Source organism: Microchirus variegatus (assembly GCF_963457635.1).
Source record: "Microchirus variegatus genome assembly, chromosome: 13".
NCBI lineage: Eukaryota > Metazoa > Chordata > Actinopteri > Pleuronectiformes > Soleidae > Microchirus > Microchirus variegatus.
The window spans coordinates 21,042,291-21,056,547 of NC_139814.1; the positions used below are offsets into that span (position 1 = coordinate 21,042,291).

At 41.6% G+C, this 14,257-nt stretch overlaps 2 protein-coding genes across 2 annotated transcripts; both read left to right on the forward strand.

Annotated features, from left to right (window-relative positions):
* Window positions 1-156: 156 nt before the first annotated feature.
* eloa (elongin A) lies at window positions 157-9,727 on the forward strand. Its single transcript, XM_083900119.1, has 12 exons — window positions 157-256; window positions 2,465-2,521; window positions 3,626-3,738; window positions 3,926-4,551; window positions 5,069-5,427; window positions 5,821-5,932; window positions 6,117-6,269; window positions 6,353-6,450; window positions 6,611-6,791; window positions 6,936-7,068; window positions 7,289-7,443; window positions 7,535-9,727. Exons 1-12 carry the CDS (start codon window positions 185-187, stop codon window positions 7,594-7,596), a joined length of 2,121 nt encoding a protein of 706 aa, XP_083756245.1. The 5' UTR covers window positions 157-184; the 3' UTR covers window positions 7,597-9,727.
* Window positions 9,728-10,359: 632 nt separating this feature from the next.
* Window positions 10,360-14,144, forward strand: pithd1 (PITH (C-terminal proteasome-interacting domain of thioredoxin-like) domain containing 1). Its single transcript, XM_083899877.1, has 6 exons — window positions 10,360-10,624; window positions 11,634-11,677; window positions 11,902-11,979; window positions 12,067-12,171; window positions 12,802-12,910; window positions 13,675-14,144. The coding sequence occupies exons 1-6, from the start codon at window positions 10,427-10,429 to the stop codon at window positions 13,774-13,776; spliced, it is 636 nt and encodes a 211-aa protein (XP_083756003.1). The 5' UTR covers window positions 10,360-10,426; the 3' UTR covers window positions 13,777-14,144.
* The last annotated feature ends 113 nt before the right edge of the window (window positions 14,145-14,257 follow it).

The following is a 14,257-nucleotide window of genomic DNA, read 5'->3' on the forward strand; positions in this document are numbered from 1 at the left end:
CCCGCGTGATCCTTTTGAGGACGAGAAAATCAGTTCAATTTTTCCCCAGGTGTAATTTTTATTTTTAAGCGGCGGTAAAACATACGTGTCCCACCGGATAGTCCGTGAGCGGAACCTCCTCTTCTCTGCCTGTGTTCCAGTCAGGATGAAGTAGTTTCCGGGCGTCAGGGTGCCAGCAGTAAACATGGCGGAGGAGCTGCTGGAAACAGTGGACAGACTTCAGTCTCGGCTCCACGAGAACCCGGAGCCTCGGAAGGTAACGGCCGAACAGGTGGAAACGGGCGGCTTCGGTGTTTAGCACTGACCGTCTCTCCCAGCGCGGCAGTCGGTGTGCGGAGGCCGAAGGCAAGCCGCGACCGCGACAGTTCCCCCGAAGTCTAAACGGTTTTTAAATGTTGCGTTTACGGGCCTGCAGCTGCTCTCCGACTTATCACAATCTTTGACTTAAAACTGCTATTTTTTGCCCCCGGACACACCTTGCATCACTCACCTATGTTGTGGTCGTGATTTCGGAAGTGGAGTTTTAAACAATAAAGTAACGGTGATAGTATTATATAGAACAATTGAATGAATTTATACTCAACAAAACGTCTGAAAACAGCTAAAACACCCCGTCTTATTGTGAAATAGTAAATGTGGCTGCAACTGGTGTGTTAGAATTTTTTTTTGTTATATTTTACTTTAGCACACTACCACGTATAACAAATAAACAGCCGAATACTATTCAATATAGTGTCAAAGCTGTTTGCAAATGCACAAAATATAGTTTTCACCCGTAACACAGCACATTATGTTTGGGTTAATATTGCAGTAGAAAATGTACACACTGTCATTGTGGTTTGTTTATACTGTACATTGTGTACTGTTATTGTAAGATGTAGAGAGAGGTGGGCCTTTTCATATTAGTAAATGCTACTGCACTTGAAAAGTTTTTTCCACTTGACTTTTCAGGTCTTTAATATTAGGTGTTTATATTATTTTATCTCAAATGTATGGCACAAAATGGAGAGACAGACTTGTAAGTGGTGTTCAAGTCAATATATAAGTCAATATAGTTGTATGTGTATAATTTGTTATTAAACTGTAATATGTTATCAAATGGTGGGGAAAAGAACACGATGGCATTGATGTCTAAACATCCGCTTCACGCATAAAATAAATCTGTTGACCACTATTATTAAATCAGTGCTTCCCAAACCTGTTTTACATGGGGACCCAGTATTTCAAGACTGCAAACTAACCTGACCTAGTTCACGATATAAATAGTGACAAGAGCAAAATATAATTAATTGACTATTTTATCTGCCATTTATTGTTTTGAGCAGGTAAACTAGCCATTCCTTTTTATCTATATTTTGATAAATCAATCACAGTTTTAAAGCATACTCTCTCAATCTTGATAATAGTGTTTCTTACTGTTTATGTTATATTATATTACAGTACGTTGTGTTTCTGTTGTGCTGATGTGTGACTTTCTCCTCTGAATGATAAGTAAACAAACAAAAAAGTACAGCTAATCTTACAGATAAGTTTGAATGACTTGGGTCTTTTGACATTTCCGAGGGCCATGAATGCGTCATGTGTGCACGTCATGATCGTTAAGGGGTTTTAACTTGTTATAACGCGTTTGTTAAGACGCTGCCGACTGTGGGCGAACACAAACACATGTCAAGCATTAACAACACCGAACAATAATATATATATAGCAAATACCGGAAATCACAACATTATAAACACAACGTCATTCATTTTATAGCGGAACTCGGCGCTCGGTGTAGCCCTTTAGCCGTTTAGCTAACAGTGCGGAAAGTAGTGGCACTTCCAGAGACAGTCAGCCGCCAACGCTACATTGATTTATGTTTACTGACGCGTCACAGCCGTTGGTTTGACCATAACACTGTGACTCGATGTGTTAAAATGTTGAGGAATTGCGAGTACGATTTTAATAAGAGCCTTGAAAGATGTCCGATCTTTTCCTTTGTTTACTTCCTCAACAGCGAGCTCCTTTAAAAACAAAGCAGCTCTGCTCTTATAGCCACCATTATTAACACCAATAAAAATAATAATAACGCTTAACACTTGCTCGGCTTGCAACGATTAATCGGTTTATCTTCAACTATTTTGACAATAGATAAATCGGTTTGTGTTTTTCAATGATTATAACAAACTATTCATTTGTTAGCTTTTTAAATGTGAATATTTCAAATTTTTTCATTTCTTTTTTGCTTCATATAACAAAGAAATCATCTCAATTAAATAATGTTGATTGGTGGACATATGAAAATAATCATTAATTGCAGACGCCCAGACTCATCCTTCATTTAATCACGTTTGTACATGTAAATATGTAAAATATGCAGTAGAATTAATGATAAACATTATTATGCATTATTGTTATTTACATGTTTTTTTTAAAGTCTTAATGCCAGTCTTATACATGTTTTTGTTTTGTCTTCCCCTGCAGCTACTCAAGACGCTCAAAAGACTTGGGGAGCTTCCCATGACTGTGGATATACTCGTGGTAAATATTTGTACATACTGTATATATATTTGTTGTATAGGAACAGGAAGGGGCTAGCTCCTGCTGCTCTCGATTAAGGCATTTAATTCACAGCTTTTCTGTATTCAACGCAAACTCCTAGGACTTAAAATGATCACGGAGGAACAGAAATGTTTTAATAATCACATTACTCGCCTGAAGCTGCCAGAGAAACGATAAGAGTTGTGTGCATTTACATAGAAAATGCAGTTGTGAACGTTTCTAAAAATCTTGCCATGTGTTTGTCTGTGTACTCATTACTTTAATGAGTACTCATGCGGTTGGCTTTTATCTGCGCGTGCTCTACACACTTGCTTTTGATCTGTCCAGAAAAGTTGCTTAAAAAAAAGCGACAATAGAGTATAATATGCCCCCTGCCAAAATACACTGGAAAGATGGAAAGCCCTTCAAACAGTTCATATTCAAACAAAACCAATCCATTAGAGTGATGAATCATGTTTCCGTGAGTGCTTCAAGGCGTTGGGGATGAACGTTTGTGTACCAACCATGGAAAATGAGTATCCCTTTATTCAGGGTTTCTCTTGACACTCGGCTAGCAAAATGAACATAGGAGAAGTGGCTGCTGAATAAAAAGAATAGGGCGGCAGTAATGTTCGCACAAAACCGTGTAGTATCATGTCTATGGCTGGAAATTGTTATCCTGCACTTGGAGTAAGTAAGGTTGCTCCTAGTTTAAAATCCAAGGTCAGGGAGCATTCCTGAAGATGACTTTGGAAAATGGAACGCAGCATAAACCCCATAGAAGAGCAAGCAAGATGTGAGAAATTGAAAAGATAATACGACGATGCTGTTGCCTTTGATGTGTGATCAAACTATAGTTCTAAATCATTTGATGTACAATGTGACATCACAGATGATGACGTCACACTATTTATCGTCTGTCTGTCCACCTGTTAATCACATATCTGTCCAACAGTCATGTGACAGGCTTCAGACTTTGAAGTTGTTTGGATAAGAAATGCAAGAGATGGACCAATATAAAAACATATATTGCTCAACCAGTGATATCAACCCGTCCACCTGGATTCTACTGTCAATGTCGCTTACCTTTTTTCTGTCTTGCAGCAAACGGGTGTGGGCAAGACGGTGAACTCTTTCAGGAAACATGACGTTGCTGGAGAGGTGGCAAAAAACCTTGTAGCCAAATGGAAGAAACTGGTCCCCCAGGCTGCAGACAGGTACGAAAAAACAGGCACAAAGACGACCACAATAGAACAATCCGTCTCAAAAGCCTTTGTTGATCAGAGACGTCCTCAGACTTAGATGTTCCAAAGAGATCGTCCTCTGTATTTTAATGTGTATTGATTGAGAGAAGTTTGTCAAGAGCATAATTTTACTGAAGCATTTTCTCATTTTCTCCCTCAGACCCAACAGCCACGACAAAGAGACGTCTCGGTCACACTCACACCCTCGAGGTCCAGTAGCGGGCAGTGGAGAAGGCCACAGGCGCACCCGGGATCCCTCACCGGAGGATGAGCCCTCCTACATGGAAGAGGAGGAAGAAGAGAGGGGCTACCACACCAACTACTCACCCTCACCTCCTCAACACGAGCAATACAGTCCTCCAATACGAGGAGGCTACGTGTCAGATGAGTATGAGAGCCCTGAACCTGAGCCTGAGCCTGAGCCTGAGCTTGAGCCTGAACCTGAACCTGAACCTGAACCTGAACCTGAGCCTGAGCCTGAGCCTGAGCCTGAACCGAGTCCTCCTCCTCCTCCTCGCAAAGAAATCCGCCAAGCCAAACCTCACAGAGAACCCAGCAAGAACCACCACCATGGTGACCGGAACAGAGACAGAGACGAGGAACGACAGCAACGTCACGCTCAGACAAGCAGTGATCGAGGAGGAGGAGGAGGTGGTGGTGAAGGGAAGAAACGTGGTACAGAGAGAGAGAGACAGCAGAGTCCGGTACAGAAGCCTGGGAAACACAGCAAGAAGTCCAGCACACATGAGAGCAAGAGGGAAGAGAAGAAGAGAGGAGGAGATGAGGGTGAGTGTTTATGTGCTGTCATGTTTTTCATTTTGGTTCAACATCATCCTAAATGTTTTTGCCATTACTGGTGTAGACGAGCACTGATGTGCAGATGTGTCCCTGAAGTTGTCCAAAGGGGCTAAATGTGAGAATGCAAATGTCCACAAGAGGGCGCTTTGGACATTTTCCTGTTACTTCTCCTACTCGTGCACTACTCCTACATCTGTCCATCTCAAAACACAGCAAAAAAAGCTTTGTTTAATAAACAGCGAGTGGGTGTCGACCCAGCCTTGTCTGGATGTTCCAGAGTTTTTCCTTGAGTTTCCGTGTTGGTCATATGTGATCAAGTTCAAAGTGGCTTAAATCACCCTTCTTCCTCATGGTGTTGCTCAGTTTGAACTTCAGCTGGTCGTTCTAATCATGTCTACATACTTGAATGCAGCAACGACCTAATAAAGTGAGCCTTGAGTGTAGAGAGCACACGTATGAGATGACCCAAACTAGGATCCTGACCTTCTTACCTCTGTTTTCCCAGTGCGTTCACGAGCACCAAAGGACTCTCCGCCGAATGAAGAGTACTTTGAGACTCCAACCATGTCCTTCGAGTCCTTCCTCACATACGTCGCCCCGGTATCTGCCAAGAAGAAGAAGAAGAAGCCACCGCCGCCTTCTTCGTCGTCATCGTCGTCGCACAGTCGGCCGCCTCACTCGTCGTCCTCCACGGTGTCTTCCCATCACTCACGCAGCCCTCCACCCTCTGTGATCCCATCCTCCTCCTCCTCTTCCACCTCCTCCTCTAAAGCGAGCAAAGCGAACGGCGCTCAGAGCAACAAGAGGAAACATTCAAGCTCTGGTTCATCGGCTGCTGCAACGACACCGGAAAAACGAAAGAGGGTGAGAACAGCGATCGTGCAAAGTTCATTTTGTATTTGTTCCCATCCTCGGGAATTATTGCAGCTCGAAAGTTAAGATTAGTCCGTTTCTTTTTGGAAAGTTAGAATCTGTTCATTTCTCCTTCAGCTCTGTTCATCCCTGGTTATTTTGTACAATCATGTTTCCTAGCAACTGTCGCTGAAATGCTGCAGTCAAGGTAGTTCACTGTCATGTAGTAACCTTGTATTCTGCTTCACACTAATTTGTTTTCACTCTCCTTAAAGAAAATAATTCCACTGAAGTTTGTTCCTTGAATGCTGAACTCACCATGTAGTTTGCCTGCTATTCTTGTCAGAGTTAATTGGTAAAGCAGTTACCTTTTTAGTTGATGTTTGTGTTTTTGTTTCGGTGCAGGTGGTGGAAGTTGTTCCCTCTCTGCCTGAAATTCCTCTGCCAGCAATTCAACCCAATTACAGGCCGCTGCCCTCCATCGACGTCACACCGCTGTCACCGCAGAGACGTAAAGGTAACGCCCGCAAGATAGTGTTTTTTAAAGGGTTTTGATACAGAGTGCAATGTTTGAAATGTTTTAGTGACATAATGCACATTTCTGACAACACAAATGCACAATCTGTAATAATTGGCCAATGTTGATTATAAAAAATGGGCAAATGTCAGGCCGATTAATAATCTACCTCGTTTACCTTCAGTTCCTGTCCACAACGACGAGGAGGACGCCGGGTTCACGGGGAAACGGTTCAACTCCAAAATGGTTGTCTACTCCGGGTCGAAGACTGCCTACCTGCCCAAGATGATGACTCTGTACGAGCAGTGCATCCGCGTGCTGCAGAACAACATTGACTGTGAGTTAAGCCTCAAATTAACACCCAGCAAAGCTGCATAAGAGACGGTGACTGACGGGTTTCGTGTCTCTGTGCTCTCGCAGCCATCGCTGAGGTGGGAGGCGTACCGTTTGACATCCTGGAACCGGTTCTGGAGCGATGCACGCCAGAGCAGCTGTACCGCATCGAGCTGAGCAACCAGGTAACGCACACACATGCACACACACAGGTGAAACAAAAATGGATAAAATGGTGAGACTGCAGAAAGCAAGTTTCCATGACTTTTCATCTTTGAGTTGATCACTTTTTTTTATTTCCATTACTGACTTTTTTTAAAATGTCTCCGCCGTCCCCTCATTCAGTGTTTCACAGAAGACTCTGACGAGCTTTGGATGCGTCACTGTCAGCGAGACTTCAAGCGCGAGTCACCTCAGGAGTTTGAGTCGTGGAGGGAAATGTATCTGAGGCTGCACGACGAGCGCGAGGAGCGACTGAAGATGCTGACGCAGAACATCTCCTCGGCACACGCTAACAAACCCAAAGGTGGGAGACGTTTTCACTCATATTCGCTGACATTTTAGGTTCACACCTGTGTATGGGATGGTGTTTTTTTTTTCTTTTAAATGTTTTATTAAAGTCTCTGTATATCCATGTTTTAGTGTGGGTTTCATGTCTTTCTTCTGGCAGGGCGGCAGGTAAAGCTGGCATATGTAAATTCCGATGCTAAGCCGCCTCGTGACGTTCGGCGCCGACAGGAGAAGTTTGGTACTTCCAGTGGTTTGTCCACAGCCGCCTCCACTGCAGCTGCAGCTCCCATCAAGTCAGTATAATCTGTACAATCTCACCATGTTGGTCTGGTTTGACTTCAAAAAATGACTCGTGAATTAGAACAAATTTTAATATACAAAAGATACATGGCCATAGATGAAGTAAAGGTGACATATAGGTCTTTATATAAGTCCTTCAGATTTCTTCTGTTGTTCTTGATTTAGTTCAGGATGTAAAAGTTCACCACACGTATCCTTCTTTGTGTCTTTCAGAATAAGACCAGTTACTACAGACTTTTCTGGCGAGTCCAGTCACTCGTCTTTGTCCCAACATCAGCCTTCTCCCAGCTCGTCCCGCTCCTCGGCACCAGGAGGAGGAGGAGGAGGAGGAGGAGGACACGTCACTCGAGAAAAGCCACAGGTCAAAAGTAAGGAAAGCAATGTGTCATTAATGGACATGAGCTACTAATACGAATATCTAACAAATGATTGATTTAATATTGTTGTCTCCTCCCTCAGGAATCGCCCCCATGATGGCCAAAACTATCAAAGCATTCAAGAACAGATTCTCCCGCCGATAGTGAGACAGAGACTGAATGTATTTTATGAATTCCATCTGTTTTTAATTTAAGTTTAGAAACATTTAACTGGAGACTCCTTCATCCCTACACACACACACACACACACACACACACACACACACACACACACACACACACACACACACACACACACACACACACTTGCTCCCACCAAACAACACACAGGAACTTTACAGTATTGGTGGAAAATTATTATTATTTTTTTTTATTATTATTTGAAGCATTTGGCGTCTGTTGAGGGGGCTCTTTGAATAAGTATTTAAATTATGAATGATGTTCAAGCTTTGACGTCTGCAAAGGAAATTATTAACTTTTTTTTACAGGATGCAAAAGGACATTAAGACAAAAGTTTGTTGCTTTTTTTTGTTTGTTTTGTTTTTAAAAGAGCAGTTGGACATTTCTGGCAATTACACTTGACTTTCTCGCCTAGATTTAGATGAAAGAATTTATACCAGTCTCTTGTCTGTGCTTTGGAAATTAAGCTACTATCAGCTTCTAGTTAGCTTATCTTAGCATAAGGACTGAAAATTGGGGGCAAACAACTAGCCTAGCTCTTCCCGGTAAAGATGTGCTACACCGCATTAGTTGGTGATTCATATTACCAGGATTAACTCACAACTCTTCAATCAAATGTTAGCCTTTTTTTTCTCAGTGGCCATTTTGATGTGACACTGGAAGAATTGCCCGGGTTTTACTGACATTAACAATAATGGTTCTGTTCACTTCATGTAGTCAGGACAGTGAGTCAGCATAAACCCGGTGAAGCTAAATGGAACTCAGCCACTGTCCGTTTTTTTAATTTCACCTGATCTTTTCCACTTTTCTCCAAAATGGTTCCTTTGGGAAAGAAGGCTAATTGTGTTCAGGCGCGAATTGGTGCCAGCGCTATATCCATTTCTTATATGTGTGCTTTCCTTAGCTAACTCGATACTGCTTGTGGCTTTATTTTTCCAATCAACGAGCTAAGCTAGGTTAAATTGTTGCTGCTTGTTGCTTCACATTTCCAGTCAGCGTGCTATGCTAAGCTAAGTCAGTGCTGCTCATTGCCCCATGTTTCCAATCATTGTACTAAGCTAAGCTAAGTCAGTGCTGTTTGTTGCTCCATATTTTCAATCTGCGTGCTAAATTAAGCTCAGTCGATGCTGCACATGGCTCCATGTTTCTCGCACAGACAAAATGGTGTGGTCCTTCTCGTTTAAATCTCGACAAGGCGTTGAAAAAGCAGAGTCAAACATTCAATGTCTGAGAAAGTCTCTGGGTTTTAAACTTTCTGGGGCCATTCTGTCCTCGTACAGATCGGCATCTGGGGGTTAATTGGAGACTCTAAATTGACTGTAGGTGTGAATGTGAGCGTGAATGGTTGTCCCCTAATATTGAAACCATGTGATGGACTGTCGACCTCTCCTGGACATATCTTGCCTTGCATCAATTTCAGCTGGGTTTGGCCCCAGTTCCACTGGAATCCATATAGAAACAAGCAATGTACAGAAAGAATGAATGAATGATGAAAGGTTTACCTTCGCAGGAGAGGGGGTGGAGAATAATATTTGAGTTTATAGATGAGAGATATTTTTTTCTGTTCTTCTCTATGACCAAATGAAACACTACGATAGGAAAATGTCAACGCTGTACACGATCTTGTTTTCTCTTAAATTGCATGAATTGCGCACGTCAACGTTAGCTCCATGCTCAAATATCAACGGGCTGTTGAAAGACTGCTTTTTTAAACGAGCACATGCATTATTTAAACATGTTTTCGGTGCATTTTTAAACTAAATAGGGATAAGATGATATCATCTGTGAGCCACACACACAAAGGCATTGTTGACTTATTTTGACCCTATGTGGCTTCAGACCCTGTTCTCCTGTTGTTAAACGTGTGCGTCCCCCTTTGTATCTGCTTCACTGTGACACATTTTGCTTGAGCGAGGACTGAAGTGAAGTAAAAAAAGACGATAAGGAAAGAGGGCAGTCTGTCTTCAGCTTCAGTCTGCGACAATGACTATGACATGTATTTATTTTCAACACTGAGACCTGACACCCTGCAACACCATGGGACTGAAAGGAAGTAGATTAAAAATTGTAATTTTATTAGATTTTAAAAAATGTTCTATGGTCGTTTTTATTAAAATTAACATTTTGCCCTTGGACTGTCTCTGTCTACTTCTTTTGGACCACCTGAACAAAGGAATCAAAAAAGTGGATTTAAACCAACCAGAACATTTGCGACACTTTTGACATTTGGTGGTAGGAGATTCGAGCCAATCAAGAGTGCTCGTCACGTGCTTTGTGTTTTTGCTCATCAAGCAGGTGAAGTGGCTGTCGACCACAAGGCCTCAGAGGAAGTCTCCAGTGAGTCTGCCTTTACTTTCAAAATAAAATATTTTTATTTACGCTCAGTATTTTTTAATAAATCAAGCATGTGCTTTGATGTTTTAACAAATAATGTTAAATAAAGGTTTAGAATAACTATTAAAATTGTATAAAACTCAGTAGTGTAAGATTGAACAATCGACAGTTGAATGTATAAACACCGAAGTTAAGTCATGAAACATGAACATCTGCAAGATGTATTGCGTATTAATTACAAGTAAATAGAAATAGCATAAATAATCGAGTGTTACTAAATTCAGACTAGTTTTTCTTCGACAGAATGTATTTTATTTTGAAAAGCTTAACCGGAAAATGATGTAACTTCTGTTCGCTTTTCTGTACCAAGTGAAACTTGCTGATCTCATTTCACGCTATAAAAACACGTTGTTGGAGCAGTGGCGTGTTTGGTTGTTTTCAGTCGCTGTTCAGCTCCACGATGTCCGGGCACGGTCACGGCCACGGCCACGGTCACAGCTGCGGGTGCGAGGGCACACACGAGCCCGCGGAGAGGGGCGTGGAGTACGGACTGTACCGGAGGATCGACACGGAGAAGGTGCAGTGTCTGAACGAGAGCAGGGACGGAGACGGGAAGCTGGTGTTCAAACCGTGGGATCAGCGGAAGCAGCGGGACAAGGTAACGGCGGTTCAGGGCCTCTCCTCCCCGGTCAGGTGTCCCCGCTTGAGTCGAACATGGATGGAGAAAGTGTCGCGGGTGCTGCTCTGATGTGAGCCCGGTGAAGAGCTTGGTTTAGTAAAATAAACAAAACTAGGTTTGCAACTAACGATTATTGTCATAATCGATTTATCTGTCGATTGTTTTCTCGATTAATTGAATGTTGTTTGGTCTGTAAAAAGTAAAACCTGGAAATGTTATCAATCTAAAACTAATATTTTAACAATGCATGTGTTATTTGGAGAAACAAAACCAGAATTCACATTTAAGAAGCTGTAATCAATAGTTGACTATTAATTTAGTGATAGATTCATATTCGATAAATGCAATAATTGTTGCAGCCTGGAACAAAATGAACAACAAAATTAGTAAAAGTAAATAATTAGGCCATATTCTGATTTTTACCGTCCACATTATGTCCACTGTTATGAAGACTTCAATAGGATGTCATCTCTGATTGTGATGTTTTTATAGCTTCAAAATAAGAATGTCTTCATCAGGTTATTGTTCATTCCCAGAATTACCTCAAAATTGCAGGGTTTTTTTTTTAAATTCAGACCATTGTCTTAATCAGGTTTATTTAGGATGATTAGCGTCCATGTAAATATACTCTACATGGACCCCAATAACCTTAACATAACCTGGTTAAGACAAGAGTCTGAAAAAATGTTGTTTATCATGTTTACATGAGTTGTCAATAGTTTTAGTGACTAAAATCAGAATTGTGAAACTATGTTTGTCCAAGTTAAGGTAATAATCAGAGCATTTCAGTTTCTTATTTTCAGATTATAGTCTTAATTTGGTTCCTGTTGGAAGATTCCTCCCTGGTGACGATGCAGTCTATGGAGCAGCTTCTCTCATAAACAAGTCAAACCAGTATGATAATGTCTTAGGGATTATTGTGCCTGTTAATCTTTTTATAGTCACTCTATAATTACTTAGAAAAACATTATTTTTTTCCCTCTCCTAGTATGTTGAAAGTGATGCAGATGAAGAGTTGCTGTTCAACATCCCGTAAGTACCGGAGGTTTCCCGACATTGACAAGTATTTTTTTAATCTGCTGGCAATAAAGCTCTGCTCCAATAACGCTGAGATTAACAGATTTTATGTTTGGTAATTTCATGCCACGCTGACTATTCTCATTTTTGGTTTTCACACTGTTGTTTCTCCTCTTTACATGATGCTGTTTTGCTTTTTGTTTTACTCAGGATTCACTGTATTGTTGCGTCTCTTTCAGTTTCACAGGCAACGTGAAGCTGAAGGGCATCATAATCTCTGGAGAAGATGACGAGTCTCATCCAGCCGAGATTCGACTGTGAGTTTCAGGTGTTTCAAATTTAATGAATTGTGTACATTTATAATAATAACTTTGACATGTTTGTGTGTTTTTTTTTTACTGTAGGTACAAGAACATCCCTCAGATGTCATTCGATGACACCGGCAGAGAACCTGAACAAGCCTTCAGACTCAACAGAGACCCCGCTGCTGAGCTGGAGTATCCCACAAAGTAAGGCACTGAACACAAATCCTTTTAAAATTGTATTTTATTTCAGCAAAGTCTCTCCAGGTTGATTTTTTTTCTGCCCAAATCATCATCAGTTCTGCTTTGTTAATTCTTATTTAACTGTAACCACTAATAACTATTTACATAAGCCAGGGGTTTAAGCCCTGGAACTCCAGGGAGACTAAGGGGTGTAAGGGACACTTGTGTCCAGACAGGGGTAGCCCTGGCTCGGATAGGAGAGTGGACAGAACCCCCTGGGGCGGAGTGGAGCTACAGGAAGGGAAGGATAAACTTGTAACGTGTAATATGAAAAGTATTAGTCGTGATTCATTTGAATGTCACTAAATGATGACTAATGATAATGAAATGTCATCTCATCATCATTTTCAGCGAAGCGTTGACAAAACAAGTGAAGCCGATCACCTGTTTCTCTTTCCGTTCCGTTCTTTCTGTTCACTCATGTTACCATCGTTTCACGTCAACCTCCTCCTCTCAGGCTTTCACCACCTCCTCCTCTTACTCCCTTCACTGCTCCAGGCTGGTTCCCCATGAACTCTCTTTGCTTTTTCTCAGATGTCCTCAACGTTGCATTAAAGAGCATCTTGTTTTGGTTTTTTTTACTCCTTTTTCCAGGATTGCTCGTTTTACCAGCGTCCACCATCTCTCCATCCACGTCTCCAAAAACTTTGGAGCAGAGAGCACCAAGATCTACTACATCGGTCTGAGGGGCGAATTCTCGGAGGTTAGTGTGACATTCAGCGCTCCACATGGTGTCTATTCTTTCAGTCATGATTATTTGTCATGCTCTTCTACAAAGCAGGACGTCACTGGCTAAGACCTCACTTCTTATTTCTGTGCTGTGTCTTTAGTAGATGTTATTGTAGCCTCCTCTTAAGGACCAGTCTGTAAGAATTGGTCACATCTGTTGTTCATATGCAGCATTGGGAAGTGTGTCAGACGCATCTTTGTAGGTTATATTTCCCTTGACCCCATCCTGTCATCGCAGACAAGTTTTGGCATGCGTAATTCTCATAACCATAAATCCATAGACCGTTTGTGAGATTTAGAAAATTCAAAAACTATGGCCTGGGCGATCTGTGACCCCGCGTTTATGTCGAGGATAAAGTGGTAGAAGACGGATGGATGGATACCAGAAAACGGAGAAATATAGCTTTGCGCCCATATACTTGTCATTACGGTAGCCCTCAGGACTTCCACGGACCATATTCCTAAACGGTTGAATAACTGCCAGATCGCGAAAGTGAAAGTTATCTTGGAAAAAGAGGCGGAAACACTCACTCATTTTTTGACAATTCTACAGCTATAAAATCAATATAAATCCAGTATATTTTAACTTGATTAACCTTTGCTGAAAATGACATAACTTTAAAGCACTAAATCATATACAGAAGTAAAACAAACTGTCGTAGTCAGAGTATTCACGCAGTAGCATCACATCAAAGCATGTAACACAAGTCGCCCTGTCCTTTTCTTTGCACTTCCAAGGCTCATAGACATGAAGTAACGATCTGTAACTACGAGGCGGCGGCAAACCCTGCCGATCACAAAGTAGACAACATCATCCCGGAGTCCAACTTCATTTCCTGAAAGCTTTGCTGAGGAGGAGGATGAAGAGGAGGAGGAGTAGGAGGGGCTTAAATGTCTGTTGATTGTGATTGACACAAGTCAAACCATCAAAGATGAGTTCAATGCTGCACACTGGCAGGTTGGTGACAAGTAAACAAGGGAGTGAGCGTCGAAAGACTGAAGACACTGAGGGACCAGAGAGTTCCACATGTGACTGGAAGATGAGGAGCCAAGATGTTCTGCTCTGTTTTCTGTGACAATAAAGATTGAAGCAAAAAGCTTATTAATAATAAATGCATGCTAATGTTTGACACTCAGATAGAGCCTGTAATCATTGAAACCCATTTATGCTGATTCATCGCTTCAATAATGTAACGGCTACTCTTCAATAAAACACTGAGGGCTGTGAATTAAACCAAACCATGTTAGCTTTTCATTTCTTTTTGGATTCATAATCAACTTCAGGAAAGGAAGAGATCCCATTCAGATGCAGACAAAAAAG